At 38.2% G+C, this 19,182-nt stretch overlaps 1 protein-coding gene across 7 annotated transcripts in view; it reads right to left on the bottom strand.

Annotated features, from left to right (window-relative positions):
* Nucleotides 1-571: 571 nt before the first annotated feature.
* Nucleotides 572-19,182, bottom strand: part of exoc7 (exocyst complex component 7) — a 21,907-nt gene continuing 3,296 nt past the window's right edge. Inside the window, exons 3-22 of one of the 7 annotated variants that reach the window (XM_015383529.1) lie at nucleotides 18,598-18,782; nucleotides 18,416-18,521; nucleotides 17,033-17,255; nucleotides 13,404-13,571; nucleotides 13,140-13,151; nucleotides 9,833-9,925; nucleotides 8,048-8,113; nucleotides 6,696-6,841; nucleotides 5,856-6,008; nucleotides 5,665-5,763; nucleotides 5,509-5,571; nucleotides 5,184-5,250; nucleotides 4,261-4,299; nucleotides 4,057-4,119; nucleotides 3,863-3,983; nucleotides 3,670-3,765; nucleotides 3,522-3,585; nucleotides 1,525-1,566; nucleotides 1,307-1,440; nucleotides 572-855 (exon numbers count right to left, since the gene is read on the bottom strand). In XM_015383529.1, the coding sequence (XP_015239015.1) occupies nucleotides 753-855; nucleotides 1,307-1,440; nucleotides 1,525-1,566; nucleotides 3,522-3,585; nucleotides 3,670-3,765; nucleotides 3,863-3,983; nucleotides 4,057-4,119; nucleotides 4,261-4,299; nucleotides 5,184-5,250; nucleotides 5,509-5,571; nucleotides 5,665-5,763; nucleotides 5,856-6,008; nucleotides 6,696-6,841; nucleotides 8,048-8,113; nucleotides 9,833-9,925; nucleotides 13,140-13,151; nucleotides 13,404-13,571; nucleotides 17,033-17,255; nucleotides 18,416-18,521; nucleotides 18,598-18,782 (2,043 nt within the window). In that variant the 3' untranslated portion in view covers nucleotides 572-752. The remainder of the gene's footprint in view (nucleotides 856-1,306; nucleotides 1,441-1,524; nucleotides 1,567-3,521; nucleotides 3,586-3,669; nucleotides 3,766-3,862; nucleotides 3,984-4,056; nucleotides 4,120-4,260; nucleotides 4,300-5,183; nucleotides 5,251-5,508; nucleotides 5,572-5,664; nucleotides 5,764-5,855; nucleotides 6,009-6,695; nucleotides 6,842-8,047; nucleotides 8,114-9,832; nucleotides 9,926-13,139; nucleotides 13,152-13,403; nucleotides 13,572-17,032; nucleotides 17,256-18,415; nucleotides 18,522-18,597; nucleotides 18,783-19,182) is intronic. The other 6 variants (XM_015383525.1, XM_015383523.1, XM_015383527.1 and 3 more) reach the window with 6 other exon arrangements.

A 19,182-nucleotide genomic window follows, 5' to 3' on the forward strand; every position in this document is an offset into this window, starting at 1 on the left:
TTTACATTTTGTATGTTTCATACATGCAAAACTTCAATAAATATATATTGTTAAAATATTTGTTGTTGTTTTTTTTTTTTTTTAAAGAAAGATGGAATCTGTTCAAATATGTTAGTTTAAAACAGAACCAAACCAGAAAAATGCCAGAAGCAGCTCAATAACTGACTGGTAACTGGTTTATAATCAATAAAGAGAGTTCAGAAAACATCTCTGTCCTTCTGAAGTCATTTAAATACTTATTAAGTTTTATTCTTATAAAACATGTTTTTAATTCCCTTCTTAAATGCATATCTACACCGAGTTTTTACAAGCATTTTGAATTATAGCGACGGGCGTCCTATCTGAGTGTAAAACACAGAGACGTGTCTGTTAGCGCCACACTGCTGGTTAGCTGTGGAACTGAACAGTCCAAATGCCTTCCTGTCTGCAGCCTCTTCACCTTATTAGAAGGCGATCTCTCTGTGGGGTTTCTCTAATTGTTGAATGTTCATTAGGGGCACAACATCTGGATGTTTTCCATTGTCTGTCTCCATATTTGTTTGTTTTAATTATCTGTAATGAACATATCAGCCAAACTAATAAACCAGGATGATTTAGTGTTTATTAATCAGAGACATGACATTAGAGAAGCAAAGTTAGATAAATAGATGATAGAAAACATTCAGCTTCATAGAGGGAGGAGATTGGTGTGCCAGGGGGCTGAAGGAGGGAGGGTTTCTGAGCGGGGGGAGGAAGACAGGTGGAGCTGTGCATCAGGCAGACGTGTCGAAAAGCTTCTCGATCATCTCTTCCACCTCCTCTGGCCGATACTTGTGATACTTCTCAGGGTTCTTGGTGAAGGAGATATTGGTGCATCTGCAGGAGAAATGGAGGGAGTAAAACGGGTTCTGCCATGAGAAGCCAATTCAAGGAGCATCAGAAGCTTCATATCAGACTTTGTAGACCATGTAATACAGCAATGTGTAAGAAGAAAAAAAAAAGATGAAATTCATTGGTAAAAACTCAAACCAGTGGTTTGAATCTCCTGTAAAGGACCAAGGTTTAAACCTCAACTGGACTGAAATGCTACAGTGGAACCTGACAGGAAGAAGTCTGCATAAACAAACACCTTAGAGCTCAATAAACCGAAGCAATGATGTAAAGAAAAACTGTCTCTAAAAGCAGGCTGATAACAGGGTGCATTGTTTTACCTTTAATTAGAAGAGAGAGAACTTTTTTGTCATGATACATACATATATATATTTTCTGTGTGCTAACGGATCCTGCTAAGCTAAAAGACAGAGAAGATAAATTAGGCGAATTTTACCTCTGCAAGAAAGTTCTGTAAGCATCAGAGACTATTTTCTTCTGGGACTGTCGGATGGTGTCTCGCTGCTCCTTATCTGGGATGGCCCAGCCTTTCTGGATCTTACACAACTCCTCCAATCCGTCATTAAAGCCCTGGACAGATGCAGGGAACAACTGCACTTAAAAATCTGCTTTCATTTCTTCAGATTTCAAATGTGCACCTTTTCAGTGGCTCACCTTGAATTTGTCTTTAATCGCCTGTCGCTCCCTGTCTCTCAGCTGAAAGATAACATTGATATCAAACATTATCGAGTTACATATAAACCTTTAATGAATCGCTCTCAAAGTTTTCATCCTAACAGGTTTTTTCTGATATTCTTCACTTTCCATCATATCAAATCTGTATCATGAAATTTCTTTGATCTGTAAAATAATGATTGATTGAGGCTCACAGTGTCTTTAAAAGCACAGATGTTATGTTTTTCATTTAAACCCCATTTCTAAAAGTTCAGAGCTTCCTTTAGTGTCCCAGCAACCAAAACGACTGGTGCAATATGGGGGTGTGGGCGCTCCTTCCTTAACTTAGAGCACAGCTTATTCTGATTTCCATTCATTAGCTTCTGAATGTGTCATTGCTGAAGGTAGGACACCATGGCATGAGACGGTGACGGAATTCTACCTTAAAATGCTCAAAACAATGCAGGGAGCATGCGGGGGCAACAATTTTGTTGTCGAATAATTTATTTCATTATAAATTATAAATTATTATAAATTATTTCAGAGTTGTGTTTTTGTTTCATTCTGCTAAGCAGAATATTGATTTTTTTTCATTATATTTAAAATGATAAAAATCTAAAGGACATAATTTTCAGAGAAAAAGAGCAAACAGTGCCTCCTCCTCCAGTCTACCTATAAATAGTTAAATGTCCAGGAATGATGAATAAAGGCCAAAACACACCAGCTAAGTTAGACTTTTTAATCTCCGATCCTATTTTTTTTTCCATGTCACAATGATTACGTAGAAAGGCTCCGTCTAGGCAGGATGGGCAGATCTGTGCAGATTTTTTTCACTTTTCTCTCTGTACTATAGGTTACACAAATTAAAATAATTTCCCAAATTTGATTTGGGACAGCTTACGAAAAGTTCTAAAAAATAATAAAATAAAAAAAGCACAACCTATGAAGCAAAGTCCCACTTAATTAGTCTGAGAAGCCTTCCAAACCAGAACAGAATGTTACTATGCCTATATTAAAAACATCATGAGATCTATGTCTAAAGAAAAGAAAAACACAGCAATACACGCAGTGGGGGGGATTTATATGCTGACAGAGACAGTGAGAGTTGATTCTCAGAGAGATCTGAGAAGTTTGACGTTTTACTTTCTTTTTTCATAAAGAGGTGAGAGAGATGCGCCGCGATTACCTGATCTACCTGCTCCAAGTTATTTTGTTTTTTGTGAGGCTCGACCGGGAACCCTATTTTAATAAATCTGTTTCTTCTCCTTTCTGAAGTTATTTTTTTATGAGGATATTGACAAACTCCACTTTCTGTCCTTCCTTTATGCCAGGCGAACTCCTATCATGGATAAAGTATGCTTTTTTTAATGTTTCATTTAAGGCTTTTGGACCACTCTGTCGTGCTTGCTATATTTGTTCTATGTGACCTCAAAAACGGACTCTTTCCCCATGCAATTAACTGATTTTACTTTGTATTTCCCCCAAACAGATGCGTTTTACTTTGTAACCGCGTCTCTTGTTCTGTTAGACCCATGAAATTACCACTGAATTGATATGTAGTCAGACTAAAATAGACCTGGGGTCTATCTCAGTCAGAGCTACGCAGCCCCCTTGGGTAAAATCGTGTCAGGTGTGGTCACCCCCATTAAGCGCTAAACGTCACGACCTCGTCCAACATGATTTTCTGTCGGATTCTGTGTTTTCTGCCCTTAAATCTCTTGCTTATTTATACTTTTATAGTGCATTTGTGGAACCTAGTGCTTGAATTTTAATCTAGTGCCTTTTATAAGAAACTTGCTTGTACAAAACAAAAAGATTATGCTGTTTATATTACCTAATATAGTGATTAGAAGAGATTATTTCACTTAAATTATAAAACTAATATCACCTGTAAGGTGTTTCTATCAAGTTATGACGCTGATGCAAAATTTTAGGTGGAAATTGTGCTAAAGATTCAAAGTAACAGATCACACATGTCTGCATAATTAAGTCCAGACCTTGGCACCGGGTTGGAAAACAGGCATGTTTCTGTCCGTCAGGTTGTCCAGGACCTTCTGCCAGCTGCAGCACAAAGAACAGCTTTCAGTAGGATGTCAAAAGGTGTGAAAAAATGTCAACAGTTTGGACCCTTCACCCAGGATTTACCTGCGCTGATACGCATCGATCTGCTGTTTCATCAGCTCTCTGTAGGAATTCTCTGCTTTCCTCTGAGTAACATTGACCAACTGGATCAGCTCCGACCTGCAGCCGTGAAAGGAGCAAACGTTCACATGTTGATGATGAAATGAAAAATATCTAGCAAATCAGGCTGAGACAGAGAGGTGGGACAGATGCTAACTTCTCCAGCGATTTGAGAATGTAGTTGTAGTTGTTGTGCAGGAAAATCGCGCTCAGAGCAGAGTCCTCGTAAACTTTGGATTTACTGAGGAGGTTCAACTGCAGGTTTCCCAAAACTTTACCTGTGAGAAAAAGAACAGTTATCAGTTAGCAGAAGAACAGACGCACAATAGACAGTTGGGCGTTTGGCCTTACAGATATAGGAGCTCAGGAGCCGTTTGTTGAAGTCTGAGGTGGAGCTGCTAGCTGAACTTGTCTCTGGAAAAAAAAACAAAAAAAAAACAGAAGATTAATTTAACTAACAGTTTCAGAGCCAATAATCGCTTAGAAAGCACAGAAGAAGAATCAGAGTGAAGACAGAAAACACTCACACACAAACAAACACGGTCTCCAGCTTACCTCGGGGGTCTAGAGGGATATTGTAAGTGTCCCCCAGAACTAAAAGGACCGAGGCAAGGCAAAAGAAGAGACAGAAAAAGAGGCAAGACCAACAAGGTTAGAAGAGATCTGTTAGAGCAGGGAAAGCAAGCAGCCATCAGCGAGGTAGAGGGGGTTTAAAGAGAAACATTTCCACCATTTCCTGAGAGAATTATGAGGCAGCAGCAGTCAGTAAAAACAAGCAGAAACCAGGAAAGCAGACTGTCAAACTGTTCAGAACAAAGACAGGCGTTTGAGGAGAGAAGCTAAACCTCTGCTGTCTGTTTTTATTTCTACAAAATGTGCATTCACTGTGAATATGGCTAAGATAAGAATTCAAAATATGGAATTGAGTTGCTTTGTTGAATCTCTGTGATGGGTTAAATCATCCATCTCTCTCCGACTACCAACCTGAGACTCTTATTTAGTTAGATGGGTTATTTTCTTTTTTTATTAATCAGATTAAACATTTTTTAAGCTTTGCTAGTAACAAATTATTGAAATGCTTTGAAATGTCAGTATAAGAAATGTTTGATAAGCAAAGAAAAAAAAATAATAAACTCCATTTGCTCTTTTTATTCGTAAATGAATCTGGGGGTTTAAAAGGTTATTAAAAAGAAATTTACTGAAAGATACCTTTATGGGGATCATGTGGCGAAAAAAATAAACTAAGATGGACTTAAAGAGGTTAAAGATTGTAATAAAAACACTGATATAAAAAAAAATATTAATAGGTTTTTAAATCTTTATAACTGGACTTAAATGCTTTACTTTGCTTTATAAAAACAGACTCTGCAGAGAAAAACATCATCACCCAAAAACCTTCCAGCACAGTGTTCCCTGGTTTTAGCAAAGCAGGAAAATGAAAGACATTGAGCCGTTTCTTGTCGCCACGGTGACGGTACCTTGGGATGCCAACATGGCTCCGGCTGTCTCGTGAAAGTCGAGCAGCTGCTGCAGAAACAGGATGGCCTGCAGAGAGAAAAAGAAAAGTACAGGTGCAGCTTCATGAAGCAGTGATCAGTCAGGAAAGTAACATTATTACAGAAGATTACGATGGTTTCAATAATGGAGCGTGTTTAGAGTCCTATTTTGGCCTCACTGTTGGAGCAGAATTGGGACTAATCATTGGTTAGATGATAGCATTTACATATAAATCTGCTAAGAGCTTCTAAATGAGTCTGAATGAGCAGGAGAAATGCAGCAGCCTAGAAAACAAACATGACTCACGTTGCTGGTCAGCTCATGGACTGTTCCATCTTTGGGCATGTTGTACTCTTTATCAGGATCATTCTGGGGTTGGGAAACCAAAGGGCAGCAAGTAAAGATTAACTGATCACTAAATCAGGAAATATGGATTATATAGATATAATCCCATAGTCATGCCTTGATGCTGTCTGCAAACTCCTCCAGCGCTTTGGCTCCAATTGTCTCCATGGATGTAATGAGAGTAGGCAACTTGTTTTTCGTGCTAGCAGCCGTTCCCTGAAAAACAGAGCAACGGACAAATATTCAAACAGGAGCAACACAACGACTTTTCCTGCCGTGTGAGAAAAAGAAGGCCACAGAGGTCCAACCTGCAGCGTCGAGTCAAACTCAGACTTGTTCATCTTCAGGTGTCTGAGGATGGGGAAAATGGTGAGCACTGCCGAGTAGTCATGACGCATGATGGCCCGGCGGGCCGCAGACACAATGTTGTCTCCCTCCATCATAAGGTTGTCCAGTGCTTCCTGTGGACAGATGACAGAGAAAGAGGTACTATTGAAGTAACCATTGATATATCAATAGTTTATCAAATAAAAAATAACAAACAGTCTTTTAAAGGCGAGGCTTCTAATAAAATGCTACAACTCAGGACAACTAATAATATGCTTTAAAAAAATCTCTAGAATTTTTTTTTTCTATTTAATCACCTTTAATGACCAGTAAAACTTGTTTTGACGTTTAATTATGCCATGTTTGGTCCCTAATTAGTCTGTAATGTATCAGAAACAAGTGGATTTCATACTTCTGGCTTTTTCATCTGGAAAAACTGCTCTTAGGGTGAACAGATTTACTTTAAAAACAGAGAAGCTCATAAAACCTGGTGTTTTTAAATCTCTTTTTGTTTTCCAATCCTGCAAATGTGCTGCCATATAAACCTTTCGGCAAAGTCTAGGACAGAATTTGGCCTACCTGATTGAATTTTATCACTTAAAGTATTATTTATTTGAATATACTTTTTTATATTTTGGATGCTTTTATATTTTCTAAGGTTTTTATCTCTGTGATGCATTTTGTGTCTGCTTCTCTAAAAAGGGCAATAAATACTTACTTACTTATTTAATTTCAGTTCTCTGATTTAACCAGGAACATTTTATGTCCTCCTAAAAGTTACCAAACCTGCACTGAGAAGATGAGATCTCAGTGTGTCTGACCTGAATCAGGGAGTCGAAGGTCTTCTTTTGGTGATGCTCAGGGATAATTTCTGTCAGAAGGGCGTACTCGCTCTGAGCCAGCTTAACAAAGGCACTGATGCAGTGGATGTACGAGTCGATCTCAATGTCCAGGACATCATCTTTCCCTGAGAGGGGAAAATAAAAAAAAAACAGTGCTGTAAAACCTGTGCTTTACAGGACAAAGCAAACATCTTAGCCTCCTGTTTTTTTTACTTCATGTTTTTCTTCCAAAAAAGGATCAGATTTCTGATAGTCTTTGTAGTTTTTATTTTTTTTTGTTTGATTTAAAATCCATGACAGAACTTTTTCTTTCCACGAAAGGTATTTTTGTTACCTTGGAAACAGACTCTGACCAAAGTTACCAAAGTTCATAAGGAAGAAAAACTTGGCCTAAAAATCTATTTTAAATAGCATCTTCTCTATTTTCACTAGCTGCCTTTTACGAGAAAAAAAAACCCCCAACTGGTTCCCATCTAATCTAGAAAATACCAGGGTTAAGAGTCTAACAGACAGAACTCTGAATTATTCTATTCAGATCATTTCTAGCTCCTAAAAAATTTAAATTGCCATCAGAAAAATAAATATTTGATGAATCGGTTAGGATGATAATGGTAATATTGATGAGCAGAAGAAGAAAGAAAACCGCATATAGTGTTATCATTCTGAACACTCATATCGGTATTTTTCATTGCAAGAAAAAAATTGAACCATCCTAAAATACATAAAATTACTAACATTAATTGTTTGGTTAATATTTTCTATATTATCAATATTGCTACTTTTTGGCTTTATATAATTTTTTTTTTTATATTAATAGTATGTCATTATCTTTATTATTTATTGACGATTTTATAGTGGAGGTACATAAGGTGAACTAAAACAGGTGGAGTTTAAAAGAATTTGGATTTAATTGGATTTTATACAACTGTTTTTGTAGTTATTGTTATTGTACGCTTTAAGGACAGAATATGAGTCCTTTGATCAATCATTTTTGGGATATTTCTAAATGTTTATTATTTTCCTTATCATAATGTTATACTCGGTTACCTGTTTAAATAAAGAAAAAAGTCCTTCAAAGACCTTCAGAAAACCAGGAGAATCATTGCTCTAAATTGGAGCAGGTCTGCCTTTTTTTGGAAGAAAAAAATAAAGAAATAAGTTGTGGATCAGAATTGATGGAGCTCTGTGTTAAGGGATTGTGTTTGGTGCAGTAAGATTACGTATTGCATCTGCAGGCTGAATTTACACCTCATATTTCAAACAAAACCTGAGCTATTTAACCCAAGGAGAGCCTGCTGTGTTTCTTTCCCCCCAGTTTTCCCAGCACTCACCTGTGGCGGCGTGCTTCTCGTTCAGAGCATCAGAGTGGAGTTTGACCCGGAGGTCATTATCGTAACCTGGTGGGTGGGGGTAGCAGTAAGACTAGTCAAAACCCTCTGGGCTATGACCAGGCTGTGGGGGGGAGGGGGTAAACCTGACCCTGGATCAACTGTGCCGACCGCCACCAAGCACCAGAATACAGAACCAGAAAAGAAGCAGGGGACACCCATTGAAGGCTAATGTGGGGGGCGAGTTCATGTAGTCTAAATCAGTGAGTGTGTTTAACTATGAAACAGAAAAGCCTTCAAGTTTCACAACAACTTCAGTTTGATCTCACAGTTTTAAAAATCACAACCTGATACACGTTTCCACTGCTGCTTTATTATGCGAAAACCTCACTGTGTTACGTCAACAAAAAACTGTGACCTTTAATCATCTGTAGATACAGCATCTGTTTGGGATTATTATAATATATAGAAGGATATACACAAATACAAAGTATGTAAATACTAATAAATATGGTGTTTTAATTATTATAGTTTAAAAAAAAAATCAATAATAGATTTTTAATTGACCTCTAACATGTGCTTATGGTTACACTGATGATTAAAAGGGACTTGCAATGGGAATGGGAATTGAAGTTTCTAGTTTCAGATAAAACAAAAAAAAGAAGCAAAGAAACTTATATGTAATATTAGCAGCGGTTATGGGTGCGATTGTTTCTTTAGATCACTGGACCTTTTTTAAAATCTAAAAATGAATTAGAGGAAGAGTAACAATTAAATAAAATGGGCCAAATGAGGTAAAGATTCATTTCAAGCGATACAATCAGTATCCAAAGCAGAACAGGGTGAATTTCTGTAAATATCAGAAAAGTAAAATAATTATTTTTGAATTAACTTGGTTATTATAGTTTTTGCACTGTATTAGTGCATTGATGACATATAGATTATTTTGGGCAGCAAATCAGAAGCAGTACCAAGTTAAAACCTCATACCATTATCATTAGGTCAATTTCAATTTAAATATAAATTCAATATAAATAATTTATCAATCAATTCCAATCTGAACAGGGCTCTTAAAGGAGGGATAATCACTAACAATTACTACACATATTATTATGGATTGGGGACATTGTGCAAAAAGAAGCACACATGCCTCCAAATTGCACCCAACGTTTTTTTTGTTCTTGGGAGACTGAGGGTAGCTGTTGGTTATAATTTGTATTATACCCTTAAAAATCGCAAACAATGTGCCTTTGCACTGCATTTAGAAAAGATTCACTAATTAGTTTTATTGAGAAAGCTTTGAGATGCAGATATCAATTATAGTTGTCAATTTTCTAAAAGATAAAAATATTGTTGAACATTAGACTTGCTATTGCTTACAGGTGGTGCAGACAAGGTATTAAGGGATTGCTTTACAGTAAATGAGGATGTGATAATTTGCAGAAAACTACTGACATTTTACCAGATTGTGGAGATCAGAAAGCACTCCTGTATGAGGAAGACCTCGAGGTATCATGCTAAGTGAACTCGGATAATCCGATCTAAATATTCTTGCGTTCAAATTTCAGATGTTTACAGAGTTGACGGGCTTCCCAACAATGGAAACGTGTCTCCAGGTGTAATCTTAAATCAAACAAGGCAGTTTTTGAAAAACACAAACCATAAGACCGTTTGATTTTTAGGCTCCTCTGGCTTTCAGAGATTTTTTGATTGGCTTTTTTTTTTCTGTGTGATTGAAATAGCTGCAGACGGAAAACAAAGACAGGAGAGAAGACCGAGATGCTTTACCTTCCAAAGGAGTCAGGTTAGAGCCCCCCTTTTTCCCATCGAGCCCATGCTGTGAGTACTGTTTCAGAAGGTTCTGAGCCTTGCGAATGGTCCCTGGTCCCATAAACAGAGACAGAGTCCAGAGGAGAGGAGGGGGTGCAGCACGGTCCAGACAGCCAAGAAACCAGTAAGGGAGGAGAAGAAAAGATAGGAGAACTAGGAGGTGAATGTTGAAAAGCAGACAGCACATCCCTCCACCATGAGGCAGCCAGCAGAGGGTGGGAGCAGCCCACCACCCCAACTACACAACAAAACAACCAGACAAACTAAAGCACCGACAGGACAGCTGTGCTGAGACACACAGTGCCAGGGTCATGGAAGAAAACACACAGGTTAGGTACATTATTCATACACAGCATCATTCTTATCACTTATACAGCCTGAAGAGTCACAAATGGAACATTTTTAACAGGTTAAGAACTAAATGTGATGTTTGTGAGCTGGTTAGTGAGCGTGTGGCACATTTGGCAGCGAGCCGTACAGAGCTGGTTAGAACATCAGCAACATCACTCATGCGTCCAACGCAAACACAGAGACATGGCTTTGGAGTCATGTCCAACAGCATGCCGACCTCAACAAGCACTGATGGCAGTAGACGCTGGAGGGGGTCTCCTCACACACAAACACATCTAGTCTGCAGCAAAGAGCTGTGGACAGATGTTTAGGTGTTTAGGTCAAGTCGCCACGCCAGTAAAGACCGCCAAGGCTGTGGTAACAGCGGCAGATAAACGATGACAACATCACAGCGTTGTTTCCTTTAATGTTTGACGGTTTCAGTCAAACAACGTTCACATTCAGAACCACAGAGCAGGACTTCTGGTCCGACAGAAACAAAGTGGGAGAATAAAGGAATATGAATAAGGCCAAAGACAAGTACTCCTACTCTACATTAAAATCGAGGTCGTCTAGGGGAGATTACAAAAAGGAAGTAAAACCTTTGACGCCTCCATCATTAAGGCCCTGATCAAGTGACCAGAAAACACATTTTAACTGCAAGGCTTAACAGAAAAACCCAACGGGATTTCAAAGAATCAACCTCCAGAGCTTAACAGAGAACAATCTGGTTATTCTGTGATAAAGACACCATTTAACTACATACAAGTTATGTTTTTTTTTTTTATTTTGCCCCCAACAACAGCCATACAGCATTTCTAAATGCTTATTAAAATGGCAGTCTGCACAGACTGCCTCATAATTTTCCTTTTTCATCTTTGAATGCAGAAAATACACCTGATCAAGTATATTAATTATTCGCAAATCATTTTAAGAACAGCTAATAGCTGCTGTATAATTTAGAGCTACCAATTAATTTCTATTATAATCTCAAGAACACCATTGTGTCAATGTGACCTGAAACAAGTAGCATTGAGGTTTACGCCTGACATAGCACCATCTAGTGGTAGCTCAATTAGTAGCGCATTCGATACATGAGCTTTAGGTGTAAAGAAAAAGTCAAAATTAACACCCCCGATCTATAACAAGCAAGGTGCCGCCGTTTTTATCAAACATAACAGAGGTGCTCATTACATTTTTAAACAATTTTAGTTAAATCCTTTTAACTCCAAATGTCCAAATTTCTAATTTATACTATAATTTTAAGCTTTTTTCACACAAATTACCCCAATTAGTGTTTGAGGATATAATTAAGAAATATTCTTTGTTAACTTGCCTAAGATTTTCCCAATAAAGTTCTGTCAAACACAAAAAAATCACATATATGTCTTCAGTTTATAGCCTCCTGAGGGATAATCCTAATCCTGACATTGGTGGATGACAAACGTAAACCAACAGTAAGTGTGTTTATCATAACTTAAGGTATGTATAGTGGAGGATTTTCATGAATTTTTAAAAAGACCGGCCCTCTCCTCTTAAAAAATAAAATGCACATGCACAACCCTGTACCTGCTTCTGCGAGGGAACGCCTATCAAATAAGTGTGAGAGCGTGCACGAGCCCATTTCTCCTTGTGCACGCTCTGTTTAAATGTTGCTGTTTGCATCGCTCGTACAAGCTCACTTTCTAAAAGAAGATTTGCAATTTTTCCACTATGTCAGACTCACAACCGGTAAGTGAAAATCGGAAAGAGCACGTAGGACGGCCTGACATACACATATCACCAGAATGATTGACAATTAGGAGGACCGCTTATTTAGAGGATCCACCCCAAAAAAGAACATCCTCCACTATACCTTTAATTAATTTAATTTCCTGTATCGATTGCGAACATTATGGAGTCCTGCCCCTGCAGTAAGGTACTTGTGTCTGTTTTAAAATGCACTCAAAACAGAGCTGTTAATATCCATATTAATCTTAGTAATGTTGCTCTTCCAAAGGAGTACCTGAATACTTTAAATTCAAGTACCAAGATATACCTTATAAAACCTAACTTTACACCAGCTTTAGTCAATAAAGACGAGCAGTAGTCGCAAATGGAGAAGAAATAGAAAACATGTTTCATTATATTGTGAAAAACTAAATGTATTTAAAGAGAGAAGATCGGGTGCGACCGATTAGACTTCTACCAAGTTTACTTCCTTTTAACCTTTCCTAAGCAAAATTACTTCAAACCTTCGGTGGGAAGCTGATTAAGTGCTGAGGGCCTATAGATTCCTTTAACATTTATAACTGAAGCTCATCTGTGCCTTATAAAAAAACAAGAGAAAACTTCATATAATAATAGTTTACCAGTCGAAAAACAACTAAATATTTTCTGTATGACTTCATTTACCTTTGCTTAAATATAACTGATGGAAGGCTGAAATATTCATACATCCTGTCTCATTGTTTCCCTGTTTATAAACAGAACAGTCCATCAGTCACCTTCCATAGTCTTTTTTCTTCCTGTTATCTGCTGACAGACAGCTTGTGTGCGGACTCAGTTAACAAGCTCTAATTACACAAAGCACCACAACCCAATGAAATCTACACAGCCTTCAGTTTCAGAGCGTCAGCAGAGATCAATACAGAACGGTTCTGTTTTCTTGTGTCTGAAAATGGAGCCTTTTAAGGGTCTGATGAAGGTGTAGTAGATGGAGTTTATGAGGTCATCTGGGTGAAGCAGTAACAATCCGCAGCATGGAGCTTATTATTTTTAATCAGCTCCACCTCTACAGCCACTGATTGTCGTTGAACCCCGCCGTGAAGCTGAAGGTCAACATACTGAAAACTAACCAACTAAATCTGAACAAACGGATTAATTGGTCTGCTCTGCTACGCCGCATGAACCAGACAGAAGCGAGCACAACGCACACGGAAAGCTTTGTCTTTACCTGGGATGTAGACTGTCATCACAGCACAGGGATTATGGAGGAGGAAAGGATGAAGGGTGGTTAGAGCATTTCAAATGACACCATTTGGAAAGATGGAGGATAATGTGGTTTAATGGAAACCAACAAACACACTGAATGCAAGCATCCTCATTCACCCATTCAGACATGTTTGATACATTTCTCTGTAGAATAGAAGCTGTAAAGGTTGAGTGGGGTGGAAGGTTAACAGAATCGTGTTTGGAAGGAGGTCTGTCTGCTGCTGACCTGGCCTTTTCGGAGCCTTTTTGGTGGGCGTGTCCTTGCGTTTGGTTTGGACGGCCGGTGAGTACAGGATACCAGATGAGGCGCTGTTCTTGCGGAAATGTTCCTTTAGGCCTTTAATGGAGCGATCCAACTGGCTGGATCGGATCTGGAAGTAGACGGTCATGAAATCTACGCAAGACACAAGAAGACAATGATGAAGATTGCATCACTGCTACTATAATACAGACTGTAAATTCCTTATTGAGTGAAAATCCTCAGATGAAGCTTCTTAGTCATAATCAACACAGCTCATGCCCTCTTTTCTATGCAGCTGCTCTCTCACACAAGTAGAGGGATACCATTTTAGTCCGTGAGGCAGACACTCTGCCAACTTTTAAGGCTAGTATTAAAATTTTCCTTTTTGGTAAAGCTTATAGTTAGAGTAGCTCAGGTTATCCTGAGCTACTCAGAAGTTATGCTGCTATAGGCTTAGACTGCTGGAGAACATAGGGACCACTTTTGTCATTCTGCTTCATTCTGTCTTTATTCTGCTGTTCTGCAGAAACTGTATCTTTAGGCTCTCTCTGCCTTTCGTCATCATAGTAACGTCATCTGCTCTGTGCCTGTTTGGATGGAACACCATCCCGGAGTGAGACACCAGCTTCCATCAACACCTTTGTTTCTAAATGTTGAAGTTTGGCCTGTTTGTCAGTGTAATCTGTTTCTCTGACTGTGACTAAATGCTCTCTTTTATCCTCCTATATTGAAACTGGCACTAAGCTCATCTGCCAAGCTACGCCTTTCCTGGACAGGGGCCACAGTTACTTTTGTATCTTTGCTCATTTCTTTATGTCTGCTTCTGTCTCCTTGAACCCCAGTCGGCCTCGGCAAATGGCCACTCACACTTAGCCCGGTTCTGCTGAAGATTTCTTCCTGTTGAAAAGGAGTTTTTTTCTCTCCACTGTCGCTACAACAATGCTTTGTGCGAGGGATTGCTGTCGAGTCAATAAGTTAATCCAATCAGCCGGTTTTCCTTAAGATAGAAAACTTTGAACCCATCTGACTGTATTATTAATTAATTGTCTCTGTAATGTGCCTTAAGATGACATGTGTTATGAATTGGCTCTAAATAAATAAACTGAACTGAAATTAAATTAAATGATAACTTTGGCTCATATCAGGAAATAATTCATGAAAAACAAAAGTAAGAGAGAGAGAAAAAATTTAAAGATACTAAGTGGACATGACAGATTTTTCGTTTTTTAAAAGCAGTTTTAATCTAAACAACCTGCTTGATATGAGTCACGTCTCTCAACCAAGAAGCATCACCTCTCCACCTGCCAAGGTTGGTTCTAAACTAAAACATGAGGTACAAATCCGTAGCATGCAGAAAATTACCTGCTGCAACAATATATAATCTGGGATGTTGGTCTTAACACAGAGAAAGTAGGAATGATCAGAGTGGGAAGCATTGCTGCTGTGTTCCAACCTAGCTGAAAAAAGCTGTTTTCAACAAATTCCTTAACAATCACTTCATTAATATACAACTTAGCTGAGGGAGAACCCCGACTCTCACCTGATCCCTGTTAGATTTGCAGTCATAAAGGTTGGTGTTTCTCTTAAATACAGCTGCTGCTTAAGGGGACGCAACTATGATTGTTGACATTAATATGCATCTTTAAAATATCAATTAAAAATAACTATGAAGCTTCTAATCCTATGGGAATAATGATAACGTCTCTGCTACATACCTAGAAAACACTAATTTTATTTCAAATAGCTGCTAAAATCACAAGACATGACAGAGTACATCAATTGCTAAGAAAAAGCTGCATATTGGGAAGCTCGGTCAGCTCAGTCTTCCTGGTTTGGTGGCTCATTCTACCTGAAAACAGCAATTAGCATCCTTTTAATAGCCCTGGAGCTGTTGTTGACACTCTTAAGGTATTCTAACTGCAGTTCTTCTTTTTTGAAGTTTAATGGCGGTTGGCAAACAATTTGAAAGTGAATTACCGCCACCTGCCAGTATGGAATGTGGAAAAAAAATTACCTATATATTGATCTACTTTACTTTATATCCATATTTTAATAACCCAATTTCCTATATCTTTATCTATTTATCTATTAGTGGGTAACACTGCTGCTTTGCAGCAAGAAGGTTCCGGGTTTGATTCCCGGCCTGGGGTCTTTCTGCATGGTCTCCCTGAGCATGCATGGGTTCTCTCTGGGTACTCCGGCTTCCTCCCTCAGTCCAGAAACATGTCTGTTAGGTTAATTGGCTTCTCTAATATTCTCCTTAGTGTGCGTGTGAATGGTTGTTTGTCCTGTTTGTCTCTATTTTGCCCAGCGATGGACTGGCGACCTGTCCAGGGTGAACCACTCCTCTTGCCCGTAGACAGCTGGAGATAGGAACCAGCACCCCTCGCCACCCCACTTGGGATTAAGCGTGTCAGAAAAAATGGATGGATGGATGGATGGATGGATGGATGGATGGATGGATGGATGGATGGAAATTAGTATTTATTATTAATAATATCTTAAACTGTTTATGTTCCAGATGCTCCTGTTCTTCCCTCCACCTCCAAACATGTACGGTAACAATGTTTTTCCCAACTAACTTCTTTGCACCCCAAAACCTTTTCAGCTCTTCAGGCAATGATCCTGATTGTCTCCATCTCATGCTTGGCTTGGTCTGTGCAGCTGATGACATATGCTATTAGTGAAATGAGTTTCTCTACTGTTGGAGTGAAACTATTTTCTCTTTCCTCTTCTTTTATTTTGCTTTTGTACCTGATTCTGTGCTTGATTCGTTTCTCCTGTCCTTTAACTCCCTTCACTGCTTCTGTGTATCTTATGTTTGTTGTTGTTTTAACTGGAGTTATTTTCTCTATTTCACACAGGAAACCCTCATGCTGGGCACTCTCCACTCTCTCTGAGCACGCTCCATGGCTCTATGGTGCCCCCCGATGGAAACCTTCGGGTACTTCCAGCTTCACAGTCAGAGATTTGTATGTTATTCAGCGAACTAGCTGTTTAACTGGTGTCAAACTCTTATTTTTAGGTGTAAAATCTAGAAACCTTTTTTAAGATGTGATGAGATACGATAAGTGATGAGATAAAGCAGCCAATGCTGAGAAAACATACCACACTAAGGCTTGCTGAAAAAAGCCATTGAACTAAATGGAATTAAACCATTAACGTTTAATAACTTTTCTTCCCAATCATCTGGGGGGATTGTAATAAATGTGTTACAGCGTATGACCAGGAACATGTTTTTGTAATGAAACATATTTTGATGGATGTTATAATGAAATGCGGAAGCTAAAAATATCTCGATGAGTCTCTCTGCTGTTCATCAGTCAAGAAAATGAAACTTCTCAGTATCTCTTGAGCAAGAGGGACGTTACAGAGAACAGGACTGGATCTAATTCACGTCCATTAGAACTCCACAGGCAATGAGGGATGTTTAATCACAGTTGCTCAAAAAATACATTTATATTAAGGCAAGAAAACATTATATAACCTCTGTTATCTCGTGATAGAAAGAAAGAGCAACTGAATCAATCCTCTAAATGAGTAAATCTAATAAAAAAAAAAAAAAAGAGAGGAGACCTGATGGGGAGGTAATATGAGAAAGCAGGCATCCATACCCTGATTGCGTCCGTATTCCACCAGCCAGCTGGAAATACAGATGATGTCCTGCAGCACAGCTTCAGGCAGGTGCTCCAGAACCACCTCTTCCTGCAAATCAATTTCTTCATCCACAGTAATGGCGTCCAAGATAAGGACGGGGGGAACGGGTTTACTATAGCGGGACAAGAGGCTCCGAAACTCCGCCTCCAGAAGCTCTTTACCTTTTTCAAAGCGAGCTTTCTGCAGAGAAAAAAACAACACAGCTTAATCAGAGCAGAAAGATTTGTCTTGGTTTAAATAAAAATGTGTCATTAAGGTTTAAACGGAGATGGACAAAGGAGGTCAGGGGTTTTTTATTTCTACTTTTCCTTTGGAAAAGAAAATCTAAATTTTTCCTATATTTATTATACATTTTGCAATGTTCACTATTAAATCTTTGTCTTTTTTAATAGAAATAGTACATTTTACCCCTGCTACTCAAACATTTTTAGTGTCGCCAGACTTTATGTATTTATGTATGAATATGTAAGAATTTAACCTATTTTCAAATACTCTATTCTATGAAGAAAGGGAGAAAAAAAAGAAAATCTAAAGCAAAGAGTCTTCAATCAGAGGCTTGTGCAGATTTGCTGTGAGACAGATAACTACAGGAGATCCTTCTTGCCTACAGCCATCAACATCTACAAATTGTTAAAGAAACCCCTATAAGTGTTATATTGAATTCCCCTTTAAATTAATTACAAATATGTAAATTGATTTTAATAGAAATCTGAAAAAAAAAAAATTAAAATTAGGGCTGAAACTATTACGGTAATCAGATTAATGGATTATTGAAATAATAATCATCAACAACTTTAGTAAAGAACTAATCATTAAATGGAGTAAGGAAACTCTAAAACATGCAATTAGCTGACAGAGTGACCCATCTAGAGCAGTAATTATACCATAATTGTAAAAAAAAAAAATAATATATCAGCATTTTGTATTCATGATTTAAAAATATATATTTTGTCTGTCAATATGCTCTATCTAGAACTCCTCAAGGGGAAAGGTTTGAGTTTCATCTGGTTTAATTTCATAAAAAGTCTTCTTTAAAGAATCTTTGGCTATAGAATTATTAATCGATTATTTCAAAAAATTATTGACTGATTAATCGAGTAGGGAAATAATTGTTAGTTGCAGACCTAATCAAAATGCTTTAGATTCAGGATTTTTCGTAAAAGCCCATTCCTGTAAAAAACTTCAACCGGATTCCAAATCGTTTCATCTTTTAAAAAGTATTTTTAAACCATGTGTGGATGCAATGCAGATGCTCCAAAAAAAATTCCTCTGTGCTGGAAAAAATCAACAAGGACAGCATTTCAGAGACTTATATAAAGACATAAATCCAGATACTTTACCACTGTGTTGAGTTCAGGGCTGTCAGGATTGTTGTCCTGAAAGTATTCCACAGCTTTCTGGATCTTTGCAATGCAGACGAGGTACTCATCAAGCCTGCCTGAAGGTCTGGGTATAAAACAAATACATCATGTCTCAATAACTGTAAACAGCATAATTTAAAGGTGGAGCTAATAATCCTCACCCCTCTCTGATGATCCTGTCGGTGTCTTTGGCCACATGGTAGTAACTGATGACGTGGTCCAAGCAGTAAAGAGTTTTGTCCACGTTCTCCTGCAGTCTCTGCAGGTTCTCCGTCTGCTTGTGGACTGGGATGATGGAGTTCTCCAGCTGCATCAGGCGGCTCTCGAACGAGGACAGGATGGAAACCTTAGAGGACAAGAACAGAACAGGTTGAAAACAGCGACTAAATGAGGCTTATGTGTGTACGCGTATGGGGTTTGTTTACATGCAGCGCACACATACATAAAAACGTATTTTTATTACCATTTTGATAAACTTAAAAATATACAATATAAACTTGAGTTTTAGTCCCTCTGGTGTGAGGAGAGCCTTTATTCTTCTAGGATTTTTATCTGTACATCATCTTGAGTTCTGGGTCCTCTAATGCCCCCCTCTATATAAAAAAAAAGGTAGACTTGGGTCCTGATGTAACCTTGGTTTGTCACAAGAGGCTGTTTTCCGGAAAACATTTTCTAACTAGGATTATAAGAGATATCCACTGATGTTTTCTCATCTTTTCCATTTTAAACAGTAGTAAAGAGTCAGG

Source organism: Cyprinodon variegatus, unplaced genomic scaffold (assembly GCF_000732505.1).
Source record: "Cyprinodon variegatus isolate N-32 unplaced genomic scaffold, C_variegatus-1.0 Scaffold286, whole genome shotgun sequence".
Lineage (NCBI taxonomy): Eukaryota > Metazoa > Chordata > Actinopteri > Cyprinodontiformes > Cyprinodontidae > Cyprinodon > Cyprinodon variegatus.